Here is a 17442-nt window from a genome sequence, read left to right on the forward strand (position 1 = left end):
TGACATGCTGTCGTCTGAATTTAATACATAATTTATGAACAGTTCCTCCTGGTAGCTCCTACTGTCCTAACCCCTCCCCCGCCCCCCCCCCCCCCGTAGCTGTAATATTTATTCAGCGCAGGAAATAATGCACTCTATTATGTTTTGCACTTTCTACAATAGCCTAAGAAGATCTTTCATCACACTGTTGTTTACAGACCAGTACTCTGTATTAGTTCGCCCTGCACATTATTACTTAATGTTGCAGCCTGATGAATTTACCAGTCTTAATCTTGCTTTTTTTATCTGGTGGTGCTCTAGTGAGAAAGTGTTCTTTGATACATGATGTGAAGTTAATCCTTTCAGCCAGCCATGCACGGGTTTACATGCATTTTTTTAAAAATTATTTTTATTGGCATTTCGTGTAAAATTACAAACAATAACACAACTGAACAGCAGTACATTGCTCCCCAATCATTCGGTCAGCTATTCAAGGATGCCAGCATATAAAGCATATCAGTATTACTTCCACAGCACTTTGAACATGATACAATACTATAGTTTACTCCACTACCTATGTACATGTATGTCTAGACAAATAAAAAGAAGGGAAAAAATGCCTTAGAGGCACCGTGGCAGGAAACCCATCCAGCACCCCAGTACAGTCCAGGATACCCTACAAAGTAAGCGTCCGCAGAATTCAGCCAGCTCGCAAACAGACCCCATATATCTCGGGGCGAGATTGCGTCGGCATTAGCTCCCAGAACGCCTCCAATTGGACCCTGCACTAGGAAACATTACGGACCCACTCCTTCGTTGTCGGGGGGGGCAACACGCCAATGGAGGGCCACCTGTCGCTTGGCCATCAGCAATAGCATGGCCGGTAGTTTCCACAACCTCGGAGGTATGTCAGAAATAACTCCTACCAGTATCACCAGTGGTGTGCAAAGCAGATCGTGTCCTGTTATATCCTTAATATGGTGCAATATTTTGAGCAAGAAATTGGCAATAGGTCTTTATTTTATTTCTGCTCTCTTATGGTTCTTTGAAAAACGTCTGAATAAAGATTGTTGACTGACTGACTGACTTAATAATTGACAGACAATCCCTCCACACTCACATATTGTGGCGGAAGGCACTCCAATGAGTATTGCGCAGATAATGCAACAAGTAGGACTTGGAAATTTAAAGCTTGCACCAGAAGAACCCAGCTACAAGTTACAACTGCTGCCGCAGTAAAAGTGTTCCTGGATTCCAGAGCATCAACCTTCAGGCGCGACTACACTTGGGCGTGGTGAGGCATGCAGCAAAGACACCGCCAAAGATGCCACATTTAGCGATGACACAGTTTCTTCTTCTGTGTGAGGAATCCAGATGCACACAATGAACATTTACATGAAATGACAAGTAGGCAAGGTATACCAATACCACAGAGAAAGAAGAGATCAGATCTAGGACATGTGTAGGAAAATTGCCTCTTCCCAGATGAAGCTCCAATTAGTTGTCTAACGCACAATTCCATCCCAAAAAGGAAGAACATCCTAGTTCAACCGCCCTCTCTGTAGTGCATCACATTCTCTTCTATTCCAATCACAGTTAATTCATTCATAAAACTAATCAACTCTCTTGGTTAGATGAGGTAACTTCCTGAAGGATCTCAATATGGGAAAGTAAGGAAAGAACAAGATAGGCAGGTTCACTGTCAGTAGGAAGTATCCAAAAGAAGCACAACCTTTAAGGGTGTAAACAAACGTAAGAACAAACCTAACTCACTACAATTCCAAAGGGCAGATCAAGCTTTAAAGGTATAACCTCAAAAATCACTGGAGCCTTCCTCATACGCCTTGCCAAGCCATCTGGGGCGAAGCGTATAGAATAGTGGCTAGGAGAGACCCTCTATAGAAAGCTAAAGGTGCCCAGTCTCTAGCTAAATCTTGAGAAGCTGCTTGGACTGAGGGCGGTAAACAAAAGAAAAGAATGCAAGCAAAAGGCTATGCCACATAAGTAATGAGTCAGAGCTCAAGATACACTGTTCAGGCCTCGACAAATCTACTTGCCCACTTGCTATGGAGATTCATATTTTATAAGAGTGAGCTATATTAAGGGCCTACTCACCCCTTCTGGCGAGCTGACAAAACAGGTGTTCTGTTCACTCACAAAGTGAAGGAGCATTAAAGAGGCCTTTAAGTCTTGTTTTTATCTTGTCACGTTTATTCGGTGTTCAGAAACAGAGGTCAAAAGTCAGTTTACATCTACAATTACTTTTCTTTCTCGGACTGCAAAGTTGACATAATGGGTCAAGTACATTACAGTTAGATCGAGTAGATTATTCAAGTTACTAGGCCGGCAGGTCTAGTAATACTTATGATGTTTTTAGGCCTGCTGCTCTATACAACTCTATAGACTACTTAAAATAATGAATTTGATTAATCCAGCTGTGAATCAGACCCCTCTATCTTGCAAGGAAAAGAGGAGATGGGAGGAAGGAAAAGTGCAAACATCATCTCCAGTGAAACCATGAAAAGGCACAGTCGGGGAAATTTCAAGGTATGACCAGAGCTCCTCACAATCGGTGCATTCTGCTAAATCACTCAAGAATGCCATTACAAAAAGGTTAAGGACATCAAAACCTCCCAAGAAATGCCCACGACTAATTTAGGGAGACTCATTGAAAAGGGTGACTTAAGAGATATCTGAATCCAATATACAATCAGAGAAGCAGATGTTGAAACTAAGGCCTAGATACACACACAAAATTACACGGAAAAATTGTAAAACTAAAGCCATAGAAGCAAAGTCTTATAAAATCAATCCAGACAGGCAAACATCTGCATTGAGGGAATCCCAGAAGGTACTGAATGCACCTCTAGAGCAGCTGTAGAAACTAACAGTGGAAAGACAGACAATTACATTGTTAAATTGGTCACTGAGCTTCTACAGGAATGGATTTTGAGAAAAGAATAGAAATTACTTTGGTGTGGCTTGAGCACTGCTTACATACACCAAGTAATATTTTGGCCTCTAATGAGGGTGGGGCCCTGAGAATTCTCACTGTCTACTTCCAAGACTAACTGATCAAGGAGAACATTTTCACCCCTGCAAGAGAAAGAAATGCCATCACCACCACTCTGGGCTTTACCTTCTCAGTGCTCCCTGATCTTCCCAACAAAAAGTCCAGGAAGCAAAAGAAGATGAGCCTTCTAAAGGGAAAATTCTGTCTCCCAGCCATACTCATTGATACAGATCTAAAGGTGCAATGGCATCTTTCAAAAAGCTGAAGACGCCAGACAAACTAAAGACCTGATCTTGAATACCTGAATATGATGAGGTTTTGGTCAGACTTAAGAAGGTAAGGCTTTACCAACACTCAGTTTAATTGTATACAGAGCAGCCATAAGACTGAAAAAATAAAGAAGTTGGCAGGGTTGAGAAACTATGTCGGTATGTTGGTAGGGCAGGAGTGAGCAGAACACTGGACTCTTCTCCTGATACAAAGGGCTAAATGAGCATCTAGTCATAAGAAAAGAAAAAGGTGTGCAGTAGAAGGAAGATTGGTACCCGCACCAATCAAATACCAGGGAAGCTGTCGATCAGCAGGAAGGAATGGAGAAAGGATGGGGAGGGCATGGACAGGAAGGGGAGGAGAAGCAGAAGACCTTAAGTAGGAGACCCAAAAATAATACATGATGCATGAATAAATGCTAATATTGGTAAGATTGAAACATCTTCAATTTTAGAGCATGGCATTGAGATACTTAACTATTTTATTAGCATTTTATTTAAATTTTTAGCATAAGGAAACATATGTTTGTGACACACAGACATAACTCAGCCTTGTTCATCTAGCAATTAGTAGGAAATACATTACAGCATATTAATATGACTGCACCACACGACTTCAATCAATCAACAATTACAGAAAAATATACCAGACCCGCATCCTCCAATTGACATTTCCTGAAATCAGAACTCAATGTACATCCCACTCCAAATGTATACCCATATTATGGCTCCTGTTCTAACAGAAACAATTGGAGCGGTAATCAAAACTCTCTTGAACAAGCCCTGTGGTGCACACCTGTAGTATAACCATCCATCAGTTAATTACAGTATACAATATCACAGAACTATGTTGCCTGCTTGGGTGACTTTTGGGTGACTTAGTGCCCATCCAGAGTATAGCCACTTGTCTTTTGGCGAGTAGGGCTGTAGTTACCAATCGGCACACTCCCGCACATATCATCTGTAACCCAAAATAGGGCCAGCTCAGGAGATGGAGCCACAGTGACACTCGCCATTGCATTTAAAGGAGACGGGTGTATAATAGTCTAATTAGGATACATCCGAAGTACCAGGGTTTTAAGGCTTTGTGTTTAAATTTGGCCAACACTAATTTTTCAAAAAGGCTAACATTTTGTGTTTAGATCCCTCAGCTTAGGATTTTTGCCTTCATTTCCAAATGGTTGGGTATCCCAAAATTTTATGAACTGATACGGGAAAGCATTTGACTCCTGTTGAGCCAATTTCCAATAGCCGGATATGGCAAGAAAAGGGAATTTGTGAGGACTGGTGAACTAGTGCATGAGGATTCTCTAAAATGTTTTGCTAGTATCCAAACTGAATACGGACTACCCCACAAAGAAACCTTTTTCAAATATTTACAACATTGGAGATGGCATTTATCTAGTATGAAATCTTTCATACTGAAGATTTATTGCAGATTGATCGATCTCTGTAGGCAGTAGAAAACCTCCACCAAGTACAAGAATTTTTTGTCAATGTATACAGGAGAGAAATTCTTGGTTGAAATCCAAGGGAAATAATGGCCAAGTGCTGAGATCGCAGTTTTGCCTAGGGATCCAAACACCAATGCCCTTTATAGTTTGCATTTTTTTTTAAATTATATTAATCACTGGCATTAATGTATTAAAGGCTCCCCAGAGTAGATCCACATTGTCGCAAAAATGATTTAGGAACATTGGAACATTTATTCTTAGAATGCTCTCAGTTACTGTAGTTAAGGAAGCCAGTTAAAGAGATTCTTAGTCAGGAGAGGGACAAGAACTCGAAATTGGACCTAAAACAGTACTGATTGGGTTACCAACAGCTCCTAAAACTAACTGGTCAAAGATCAACCATGTAATATTTTCTAAGTGTTGACGGTCCAAAGCTTAAGTGCAAAAAAATTAAAGGAACCTGAACCCCCTCAGATGAATCAAAAATGGAGGTGAGGTGCTTTGCAGGGTGGGAGAAGTGCCATTACGTTCGGAATGGAATAACATACAAAATGAGTAAACTGTGACACTCTAATCTTTCTACAATAGCAGACAAGCCAATCAGGGATGGATCCCCGATAAAGGCCATCTATCAGAGTTAGGAAAAAAAGTAGTCATCTCTCTTTTTTTGTCCATATCTAAATTTGACTCACGTGGCCCCATTTTAATGGGATTGTTGTGCCTTCCTTACAAACTTCACTAGTCATATAGTGTATGTTTGTTTATTTCTACAGAGATTATATTTTCATATTTCTGGCTTTCGTCATTGTGAGTTAATCTGTCAAGATTTTTTTTTTATTATTAACTTTATTTATATGTTTTTTTAATAACATATTTTATTGAGATTTTCACAGTACCACTTGGGCAAATGCCCAAATTCTCCACTTCAGAACAAATTATTGAAGGGAAAGGTAGCATGTGAGATTTCAGCGAGTACAGTTTTATCTAAAAACAAAAGAAAACAAACTGAGAACTGTACGCAGACGACCCCCCACCGCCCCGACAACGGCAAGCAACAGTCAATACCCACAATACGCTGGGGAGAAAAAAAAAAAAAAAAAAAGGGGGTGGGTGCCGGCATATCGTACATTTGGACCCACGAGCGTCTCAAAAGATCATCTCTACCGAGATTGTGAAGGAAGAGGGGGAAGATCAATGCCAAGGTACGCAGCCCACTGAGACCATATCTTTCTATGTTTTTATTTATATGTTTTAAGTAACACATAACGCAGTTGTACAATACATCAGCATTCAATGAAAGCATAGACTTAGGCACATTAGTTGCATTCCCGGTAGTTACACACATCATAGTCAATCACATGCGAGACCCCCGTTCCTGAAAAACCAACTAATCCCTTTCCTCTTCTGAGCTCGTCCTGTCGCCCCCCAGATGTACTTTGTGGGCTCACTTGAGGCTCTTTGACCAATAAGTCATGGCAGAGTTCCCTCAATGCCCTTAAATCCTCCTCTAGCTTTTCGTCTTTGCGACATGCTTTCATATGTAGCTCCTCGGCTAGTGTCCACTTACGCACGTCTCTCAGCCATGCTGTGACCTCAGGCACCCATACTCCCATCCAGACAATTGCATTGTATGCCGCGCTAGCACCAGTAGGAGCTGCAGGAGCTTGTATGCCGCCTTGCTTTGTTTTGTAGGTTTACATATGAGCCCTAGCAGACAGTGGGTCGGCATCAATTTCACACAATAGTTAACGCTACGCCTTACCCTCTCGACCACCTCTGTCCATAAGTGTCGTACTTCAGGGCACTCCCAGGCCAGATGCAGGAAATTGGTCCCTACCTTGTGACACCTAGGGCAGGTGTTGGATCTCTCCGGGGCCATGCGATGTAGTCTCTATGGGGTCATGTATAAACGATGCGCATAATTATAATGGGCAAGCCTAAAGCTGGTATTGAATGAGATTGTGCGTGTGAGTGCGCCCACTGTCCTCCAGAGGCTCCTCCAGTTCCGCGTTCCATGTGGCGAACGCCCTTGGGTCGGAGCAACCGCATCTGCCCTCATGGCCTTGTACAACAGGGAAATGAGGCATCTACCAGCTCTGCATGAAAGTATTACATCTAAGGTCAGCATGTGTTTCGGGATCGAAGGGTGAGTGGGCCATATGTAGGTTAATCAGTCCAGCGTATTGTAAGTATTGTCCCTGACCCAGCCCAAAGTCCCCACATGCCTGTTCGTAAGTGATAAAGTACTCGCCCAGGTACTGGTCCGCCAGTACGCCACAAACCCCCCGCCTTCCACGCCTTATATGACATGCTGAACATCACCCTCCTAACTGGGGCGAGGTCCCATACAGACAGCCCCCGGTGGAACAGAGCATGCTTAAAGATTCGCTCCACAAAAGTCTGCCAGATGTGTGCAGTCTGCCCAACTACGTATGGCAATGTGTCGGAGATTCCCACACGCTCCAGCAACAAGGGCGGCAGGCTAGCAGCTGGTGCCCTATTGTGTAGTAACCTATTCTCCCAGTTGTCCCCTTTGTCTAGTCAACGAGCAGCAAGCTGCAGCTGTATGGCATTATAATAAAGATCCAGTCTAGGTGCCTCAAGTCAGCCTTCCTCATACGTGCGGTTAGTGTGGCAAGTGCCACTCTGCTTCGACAGCCTGGCCAGTAAAGTTCTATTATCTATATCTGTTAACATATAACTAAATACAAAATAAACAGAAAAACACCTCAAATTGATAGATACCAAAACTGCAAAAGGAGCCCTGCTTCCAAAGCAAACCCAGAAACAAAACGTTTCCGTGAAGACAAAATGATATGCTAGACATCTTAGAAATCTGTTTTACTATTTTTCCGTTAAGACAAAATGATATGCTAGATATCTTAGAAATCTGTTTTACTTTTTTTCCTTCAGGCAAAAAACTTGGAATGTAACCTAAAAAATAAGAGCAAAAACAAACTCCAAAAGCCATCTTTCAATGGTCTCCAGAAAGTGATTTTTTTTAGAACACAAGCTGCAAAGTTACTTAACTCTGGGTGAATGTGCGAATATTACAGTCAACCTATGGCACTGGGCTGCAAGTACAGAGGCAGTGTCATACATATTACATCTCAAAATCATGAACATGTGACCAAGCTAGACTTGGGGCAAGGGTACTGCCATATAAATGCCCCCGACTTGCTGGTAAAAGGAATTCTCAAATTGAAAAAGTTATTTGTCAAAGCAATTGCTGACATCATCTAAGTGAAGGATGTCAGATATTGTATAATCCCTTACATTCTTCTTGACTGCCCTCAGAGACCTCATGGGGAATATTAGTATATAAATATATTCCAGGTCAAGAGTAATAACAAGCTCCTAGTCCAAATCAAAACTCAGACCTTCTGTCAAACTTAGGACATATTTCATGTGTTTAATGTTGGAAGGCAGTGTTTTAATGATGGGTCATAGCAAACTATCACAAAATTGTGCACCCTAGGATTATCATGAAGTAGAAAGTCTCCAAAGGGTATTGCTAATGACAGTGATTCAGTATTCATACTGCCCAACTTGCATCAAAAATGCTATGAACCATGCAAGATAACCACCAGATCACCACATTCCACTGTCAGCAATGCCCATCAGGCGTATATGATGCAACTTCCCTGCAGCAAATGTTGCTCCGCTTTCACGCACAGTAAGCTATCTTGCTACCAGCATCTCCTGCATCCCAACTGGCAGAGTATGGGCAATAGATATACCTACTACCAGCACCGCTTAATCTTACAGGACTCTGCAAACTCTACACGCAGTGCATGCAACTTATTTATCGCAGTGTTCTCGATGTGCCAATCAATGTATGTAATCCCCCCAAGCTCAATTACCATACTCCAGACCACACAGTACGCCAGTACATGTGCCATAGAGTGCAATACTCCAGTACTTGCCAGGAGCATTAATAAGCCCCTAGCACTTATATGTATAGTGTTATACCACCTGTGGCAGGGACCTGTGCTTGGATTTAATGACAAATGCTTCCAGTAGTCGCATTAATACTGTGGTCAGAACTTGAACCGTTGCCCTGCCAAACTCGAACATGTGCCTAAATTCTCCTATTGCCAACACCTTTTCCACAGCATTTTTGTATTGATGGATACTTTTTGGAATGGGTTGCTGAACCCAAATTCCCAGAGGCTTCGAAAGCCAGTTAGATAGAGTGCTTAAATGACTCACAAAACCCCAAAAGAAGCATCGCCCACCAGCCCGAGCAGGGTACAATTGCATTATTCAGTTGAAAGCAGCAATGAACCCTACAACCGGACTCCGATTGCTGATGTCATGCCTTGCACTGCCTAACTAGGAAACTAAATACCCTGCCATCCAGGGGTTTAAGTAGGGCAGGTGCCAGGATTTAGAACCGCGGCTGTCACTATAACGGACTTTGAAAATGGTCCCTAGCACACCCTTAATGTATGTCCTTAAATTGATAGACAAGAAATACTGATTTCTAAACAATGACCATAAAAACCTGTAAGATAAGCCATGTCAGCGATTGGGGTTCCTGCTTACAATTCACAATCTTCACTTAATCATGCACTGCACATGAATATTAGCTTTCTCCGGAGGTTGTGCTTCTTTCGTATTTTTTTCATGCAACACAGGACTCATGTGCAGTGCGTAGTTAACGGAGTCGCCTCTAGGTGAGTTTAGGTTGTGGGTGTGTGTTCATGACAAGGGACGATTGAGATTTCTGGAACTGAGCCCTTAGGATATGTCAGTTTCTCACAGTGCCCGTCAATGGGTCAAAAAGGTATTCACACTACACGCTCTTTCAACCGTTCAGAGCAAGTGGCACATAAGTGCCATATATATTTATAATTTTAAGTGAAAATGTGAATGGGTTGTACATAGCTATTAAAACACTTAAAGCGCCAAAGGGAAAAAAATACTTTGGTGAGGTAAGGAGAGAGTAGGTATGTTTTTTTGTGTGAGAGAGAGAGAACACAGTGAAGGGGAGGGGGCACAAAGAAGTACCTGAAGAAAACGATACTGAAAAATACAAACGTGAGCTATGTAGATTTAGTATTTCAAAGTGTCGTCAGGAGAAAAAAAAAAGATCGAATGAAGGGAGAGCTGGACTGTCTGACACATTCCGAAGACCACTGCTCCTGTCACAGACCTTATTATCATTTAAGTCAAATCTAAATCTGGTTCATTTTGTTTTAAGCCACACCCTCTTGTAAAGGTTTCCTAGATGCACTTCTCAGGCCACGCCCCTTTTTTAGACTACCTCACCTTTTCACCAAAGTACTATCCCTTCTAGTGACCTATCTGCCAGCACTTTACGTGCGACAGTAATCTTCGAGTCCCTGCTGCCATTCTGCCCAGGGCTCAGGCTGTCAGTTGACACCCGCATGCGATCATCTATCTATACGACTGCTTCTAGTATCCAGGTAACGGCCCCTTCCATGTTGGATCTATTCCTGGGAGAAGGATCCCCTGTCAGCCTGCAGGCGGAGGAGGCTGCGCCGCCAGGTTCTCCCAGAAGATGGTGGGGGTGTTCCATCAGATAGTCCCATCCTACCTCCCGTCCTCCATCATTAAGCCCAACATCCCGGGACCCGCCCCCCCATGCTCACCTGGAAGGGGTTGGGGTCGGCGAAGGGGTTATGGTCAAAGTCCGACATTTTGCAGAGTACGTTCTCCGGTTACACTGGGCGCTGGGGCCGGCGTCACCACAGCTCGCGCCCGATAGCCTCAACTCAACCAGTCATCCAGTATCTTACACTCTCCTCCGGAACTGACGTCATGCGGTGTCCATGCTCATAATGGAGGGAGGGCCCCCTGAAGAATGTCGTCATCGCTAAGCTGAATCAGATGGCGATCACGTGATAACTAGATCAGCTGAGGCTTCCCGCAAGGCGCCATGTAAGGATCAGGCACATATGTCTATTGAATGCAGTGCACCCTCAACTAAGTACATTTGTGATTCTCATGTGATATGAGATGTGCTTTCCACATGACTAGTGTCTTTTTTGAGGGCATAAATAGTGCACGCGTTTAGCTTGCTTTTTCAAACAGAGCAAAAAAACAAGCATTGAAAATGCAATAGGTCTCGCCCTCGTTTAAGTTAAAGCAATTCTGTTTGTAATTAGGCTGCTTTTTAGCTTTGCTTGTATTAGTGTTTTTCAAACTTTCATGTACTTAACATGCATATGTATGCATATATGTATATGTATGCATGCATATATTTGTATTTATGAGAGGTAGAGGTAGAGAGTAGTAGAGAGAGCGGTAGAGAGGTAGAGAGTAGAGTGAGTATTAGAGAGTGAGTTGTAGTGAGTAGTAGAGAGGGAGTAGTAGAGTGAGTAGTAGAGTGAGTAGTAGAGAGTAATAGAGAGTGAGTAGTAGAGAGTGAGTAATAGAGTTGTAGAGAGTAGTATAGAGTGAGTAGTAGAGAGTGAGTAGAGAGGAGTAGAGAGTAGTACAGAGTGAGTAGAGAGTAGTAGAGACTAGTAGACAATGAGTAGTAGACAAGGAGTAGTAGACAAGGAGTAGTATAGAGTAATAGAGAGTGAGTAGTAGAGAGTGAGTAGTAGAGCGTAGGTAGTAGAGATTGAATAATAGAGAGCGAGTAGTAGAGAGTGCGTAGCAGAGTAGTAGAGAATAGTAGAGAGTAGTAGAGAGTGAGTAGCAGCCTGAGTAGTAGAGTAATAGAAAGTGAGTAGTAGAGAGTGAGTAGTAGAGATTAGTAGAGAGTAGTAGTAGAGTGAGTAGTAGAGAGTGAGTAGTAGAGAGCAGATAGTGAGTAGTAGAGAGTATTAGAGAGTGAGTAGAGAAGTGTAGTAGAGAAATAGAGAGTAGTAGAGAGTGAGTAGTAGAGAGTTAGTAGAAGAGAGTATTAGAGAGTGAGTAGAGAAGTAGAGTAGTAGAGAGTGAGTAGTAGAGAGTGAGTAGTAGAGAGTGAGAAGTAGAGAGTGAGTAGTAATGAGTAGTAGAGAGTAAATAGTAGTAGAGAGTAGTAAAGAGTAGTAGAGAGTGAGTAACAGAGTAGTAGAGAGTAGTAGTAGAGAGTAGTAGTAGAGAGTGAGTATTAGAGAGCAGAGGGTGAGTAGTAGAGAGTGAGTAATAGTGTTGTAGAGAGTAGTATAGAGTGAGTAGTAGAGAGTAGAGAGTAGTAGAGAGTAGTAGAGAGTAGTAGAGAGTAGTAGACAATGAGTAGTAGAGAGTGAGTAGTAGAGAGTAATAGAGAGTGAGTAGTAGAGAGTGAGTAGTAGAGCGTAGGTAGTAGAGATTGAATAGTAGAGAGCGAGTAGTAGAGAGTGAGTAGCAGAGCAGTAGAGAATAGTAGAGAGTAGTAGAGAGTGAGTAGCAGACTGAGTAGTAGAGTAATAGAGTGAGTAGTAGAGAGTGAGTAGTAGAGAGTAGTAGAGTAAGAGTAGAGTGAGCAGTAGAGAGCGAGTAGCAGAGAGCAGAGAGTGAGTAGTAGAGAGTGAGTAGAGAGTAGTAGAGAAGTAGATAAGTAGAGAGTAGTAGAGAGTTAGTAGTAGAGAGTGAGTAGTAGAGAGTTAGAAGAGAGTATTAGAGAGTGAGTAGAGAGTAGTAGAGAAGTAGAGTAGTAGAGAGTGAGTAGTAGAGAGTGAGTAGTAGAGAGTAAGAAGTAGAAAGTGAGAAGTAGAAAGTGAGTAGTAATGAGTAGTAGAGAGTAAATAGTGGAGAGAGAGAGTAGTAAACAGTAGTAGAGAGTGAGTAACAGAGTAGTAGAGAGTATTAGTAGAGAGTAGTAGTAGAGAGTGAGTAGTAGAGAGTGAGTAGTAGAGAGCAGAGAGTGAGTAGTAGAGAGTTAGTAGTAGAGTATTAGAGAGTGAGTAGAGAGTAGTAGAGAAGTAGAGTAGTAGAGAGTTAGTAGTAGAGAGTAGTAGAGAGTGACTAGAGAGTAGAGAGTAGTAGAGAGTAGTAGTTAGTAGAGAGTGAGTAGTCGAGAGTAGTAAAGAGTGAGTAGTAAAGAGTGAGTAGTAGAGAGTGAGAAGTAGAGAGTATTAGAGAGTGAGTAGTAAAGAGTGAGTAGTAGAGTTCGAGTAGTAGAGAGTGAGTAGAGAGCAGAGTAGTAGAGAGTAGTAGTTAGTAGAGAGTAGAGTAGTAGAGAGTAGAGTAGTAGAGAGTAGAGTAGTAGAGAGTGAGTAGTAGAGAGTGAGTAGCAGAGAGTGAGTAGCAGAGAGTGAGTAGTAGAGAGTGAGTAGAGAGTAGTAGTTAGTAGAGAGTGAGTAGGAGGGAGTAGTAGAGAGGGAGTAGTAGAGAGGGAGTAGTAGAGAGTAGTGAGTAGAGTAGTAGTAGTCGACAGTAGAGCGTCGAGTAGTAGAGTGAGTAGCAAATAGTGAGTAGTAGAGATTAGTAGAGAGTGAGTAGTAGAGTAGTATAGAGTGAGTAGCATAGAGTGAGTAGTAGAGAGTAGTAGAGAGTGACTAGAGAGTAGTAGAGAGTAGCAGTTAGAAGAGAGTGAGAAATAGAGAGTAGTAGAGATTAAGTAGTAGAGAGTATTAGAGGGTGAGTAGTAAAGAGTGAGTTGTAGAGTTCGAGCAGTAGAGAGTGAGTAGAGAGTAGTAGAGAGTAGTAGTTAGCAGAGAGTAGAGTAGCAGAGAGGGGGTAGCAGAGAGTGATAGAGAGTGAGTAGTAGAGAGTGAGTAGTAGAGCGTAGGTAGTAGAGATTGAATAGTAGAGAGCGAGTAGTAGAGAGTGAGTAGCAGAGCAGTAGAGAATAGTAGAGAGTAGTAGAGAGTGAGTAGCAGACTGAGTAGTAGAGTAATAGAGAGTGAGTAGTAGAGAGTGAGTAGTAGAGAGTAGTAGAGTAAGAGTAGAGTGAGCAGTAGAGAGCGAGTAGCAGAGAGCAGAGAGTGAGTAGTAGAGAGTGAGTAGAGAGTAGTAGAGAAGTAGATAAGTAGAGAGTAGTAGAGAGTTAGTAGTAGAGAGTGAGTAGTAGAGAGTTAGAAGAGAGTATTAGAGAGTGAGTAGAGAGTAGTAGAGAAGTAGAGTAGTAGAGAGTGAGTAGAAGAGTGAGTAGTAGAGAGTGAGTAGAGAGTAAGTAGTAGAGAGTGAGTAGTAGAGAGTGAGTAGTAGAGAGTGAGTAGTAGAGAGTGAGTAGTAGAGAGTGAGTAGTAGAGAGTGAGAAGTAGAAAGTGAGTAGTAATGAGTAGTAGAGAGTAAATAGTGGAGAGAGAGAGTAGTAAACAGTAGTAGAGAGTGAGTAACAGAGTAGTAGAGAGTATTAGTAGAGAGTAGTAGTAGAGAGTGAGTAGTAGAGAGCGAGTAGTAGAGAGCAGAGAGTGAGTAGTAGAGAGTTAGTAGTAGAGTATTAGAGAGTGAGTAGAGAGTAGTAGAGAAGTAGAGTAGTAGAGAGTTAGTAGTAGAGAGTAGTAGAGAGTGACTAGAGAGTAGAGAGTAGTAGAGAGTAGTAGTTAGTAGAGAGTGAGTAGTCGAGAGTAGTAAAGAGTGAGTAGTAAAGAGTGAGTAGTAGAGAGTGAGAAGTAGAGAGTATTAGAGAGTGAGTAGTAAAGAGTGAGTAGTAGAGTTCGAGTAGTAGAGAGTGAGTAGAGAGCAGAGTAGTAGAGAGTAGTAGTTAGTAGAGAGTAGAGTAGTAGAGAGTAGAGTAGTAGAGAGTAGAGTAGTAGAGAGTGAGTAGCAGAGAGTGAGTAGCAGAGAGTGAGTAGCAGAGAGTGAGTAGTAGAGAGTGAGTAGAGAGTAGTAGTTAGTAGAGAGTGAGTAGGAGGGAGTAGTAGAGAGGGAGTAGTAGAGAGGGAGTAGTAGAGAGTAGTGAGTAGAGTAGTAGTAGTAGACAGTAGAGCGTCGAGTAGTAGAGTGAGTAGCAAATAGTGAGTAGTAGAGATTAGTAGAGAGTGAGTAGTAGAGTAGTATAGAGTGAGTAGCATAGAGTGAGTAGTAGAGAGTAGTAGAGAGTGACTAGAGAGTAGTAGAGAGTAGCAGTTAGAAGAGAGTGAGAAATAGAGAGTAGTAGAGATTAAGTAGTAGAGAGTATTAGAGGGTGAGTAGTAAAGAGTGAGTTGTAGAGTTCGAGCAGTAGAGACTGAGTAGAGAGTAGTAGAGAGTAGTAGTTAGCAGAGAGTAGAGTAGCAGAGAGGGGGTAGCAGAGAGTGAGTAGCAGAGAGTGAGTAGCAGAGAGTGAGTAGCAGAGAGTGAGTAGCGAGTAGTAGTTAGTAGAGAGTGAGTAGTAGAGAGTAGTAGTTAGTAGAGAGTGAGTAGTAGAGAGTGAGTAGTAGAGAGTAGAAGAGAGTGAGTGAGTAGTAGAGAGTAGTAGAGAGTGAGAAGTAGAGAGTAGTAGAGTAGTAGAGAGTAGTGAGTAGAGTAGTAGTAGAGTAGAAAGTAGAGTAGTAGAGTGAGTAGCAATGAGTGAGTAGTAGAGATTAGTAGAGTGAGTAGTAGAATGAGTAGTAGAGAGTGAGTAGTGTAGAGAGTAGAGAGTGAGTAGAGAGTAGTAGTTAGTAGAGAGTGAGTAGTAGAGCGTAGTAGTTAGTAGAGAGTGAGTAGTAGAGAGTGAGTAGTAGAGAGTGAGTAGTAGAGAGTAGAAGAGAGTGAGTGAGTAGTAGAGAGTAGTAGAGAGTGAGAAGTAGAGAGTAGTAGAGTGAGTAGTAGAGAGTAGTGAGTAGAGTAGTAGTAGAGTAGAAAGTAGAGTAGTAGAGTGCGAGTAGCAATGAGTGAGTAGTAGAGATTAGTAGAGTGAGTAGTAGAATGAGTAGTAGAGAGTGAGTAGTAGAGAGTAGTAGAGTAGAGTAGTAGAGTGAGCAGAGAGTAGTAGAGAGTAGACAGTGAGTAGTACAGAGTAGTAGAGAGTGGTTAGTAGAGAGTATTAGAGAGTGAGTAGTAATGAGTGAGTAGTAGAGTTTGAGTAGTAGAGAGTGAGTAGAGAGTAGAGAGTGGGCGAGGGTGGATGTGACGGTTCAGATGAGGTGGGCAGATTGTTGGGGGGACTCCGCACGGCCTCTGATTAAATTATATTGCACTAAAGAGTGCGTGTCTTCTTATCACTGATGGCTCCGCATGGTGAATGCTGCTATTTCATTGAGGTTACAGATGATAACGTTCTCTGCTTGCCACAAGCCCATAATTAACGCTATAAGGCAATACCCGCGTTCATGAAAGTAAACGGGGACAAAGGACGCAGATGCTAAAATGGGAAAGTAAGTGAAAGCAAGGAAGAATTACGGGTAGATAGGGAAGTGGAAGAAGGAGGGCGGGGACAAAGAAAGGCAGGAATGCTGATAATAAAGGGTGAAAAGATGGAAGCGTGGCAGCACGGTTAACGCGCGAGGGAATAAGGGACAAGCCGATCGATAAAGTAGCTGCCCAGAATGGCACCGAGTGAGGGTGGATGTGACGGTTCAGATGAGGCGGGCATTGTTGGGGGGTTTGGGGGGGCTCCGCACAGCCTCTGATTAAATTATATTGCACTAAAGAGTGCGTGTCTTCTTATCTCTGCCGCGCCAGGGGAATAAAGGACAAGCCGATCGATATGGAACGAACTCTGTATATTTTCCATACCTCCCCTAGTCAAAGGTGAAAGCTTGTATAAATGAATGTTGATGAGATTATTTGCCCAAGAACCCTTGGTGGGGAACGAGAATTGTTGGCGCCAGGTGCCTGGTCCTGCGGGGGATGTAAATAGAAAGAATCTAGTGGCTACAGTACATTTGTGAACTGTTTATCTATGGACTCCGGAATCGGGGCAAAATGTATTTTGGTTAATTTATGTCAGGAGACACTTGCTGGACCCTCTGTGTGTTGCCTTCCTTGTTTCCTTTATGGCTGCCATTTCATTGGCTAGTGGTGTTTTGCTGGATTAAGCAGCTACATCTTGGTTATACCAGGCAATTTGAGTGTGCCTCTCGCTCATCTTGAGGATGGGGTGGTTATGTGAGGGGAAACGGGGGGGTTCTGCGACGTTATGAGCACACTATGAAGCTGTCGGTGACTCTTGCAACCCCCCTCCATATGTCCTGGATCCAGAATAATAAATACCCTGTATTCCCATTGTTCCTGAGCCCAGAAGGCCTCTCTCTCGTCCGTGCCGCCTGCCTGGATGGGTGATTCGGCACGCCTACTTCAGAACCAACAGGTGAGGGCTCAGGGCCTAGCGCCAGGCGCCTGTGTTCTCTTCCAGAGTGAGATTTATGGAGAGCGCACATTCGGAGCTGTTTCTACAGCTGTCTCGAGCGGTGTGTGTGTCAGTGCGCTGCGAGGCTAGAGAGGCAGGAGGGTGGGCGCATTGCCGTCCTGGCCTGCGTTTGAGGCCTGTTGCACAACAGATGTGCCGAGAGCTGCACCCTCGGTGCCATGGCTCCACGCAGCTGGTTCTGCTCCAACCTTTGACTATCCTGGGCCAGGGCAGAATAGTTGGCACCAGTGAGCGCTGGGATTACGGCACAAGATGTGTGTTGGCCAAGTGCGGATTCTTGAAGCCTGCTCGAAAGGGTTCTGAATTCCGTTTAAGATTCCAGCACATAACATTCATAAAGTGTCAGTGTTGTGGAATCTCGCGGCTTCTTCCTTACTTCTGTGAACATGGTTTTGTTTAAGCTGCAGATGTGACGATTTGGCTGTGGATAAATGGGATATTTTTGTGGTTTATCTGCAGGGCATGTTTTGTGCAATAAATCGTCCAACCTTTGCTAAATCCAACATAGGTAACGAACTGTGACTCTCACGTAATACCCACTGATAAAACTGATTTAGTGCTTTG

The 17442-nt window shown here is 43.0% G+C and overlaps 1 protein-coding gene across 3 annotated transcripts in view; it reads right to left on the bottom strand.

Annotated features, from left to right (window-relative positions):
• The window catches only part of SCAMP1 (secretory carrier membrane protein 1), a 573188-nt gene that overhangs the window by 436881 nt on the left and 118865 nt on the right, over window positions 1–17442 (bottom strand). Inside the window, exon 1 of one of the 3 annotated variants that reach the window (XM_085632262.1) lies at window positions 10334–10510. The exons of the other annotated variants lie outside the window; for them this stretch is intronic. Coding sequence (XP_085488388.1) covers window positions 10334–10381 — 48 coding nt within the window. The 5' untranslated portion in view covers window positions 10382–10510. Of the gene's footprint in view, window positions 1–10333; window positions 10511–17442 lie in introns of those variants that run through there. 3 annotated transcript variants of the gene reach the window in all.

Source organism: Triturus cristatus, chromosome 2_1 (assembly GCF_964204655.1).
Source record: "Triturus cristatus chromosome 2_1, aTriCri1.1, whole genome shotgun sequence".
In the NCBI taxonomy this organism is placed as follows: Eukaryota; Metazoa; Chordata; class Amphibia; order Caudata; family Salamandridae; genus Triturus; species Triturus cristatus.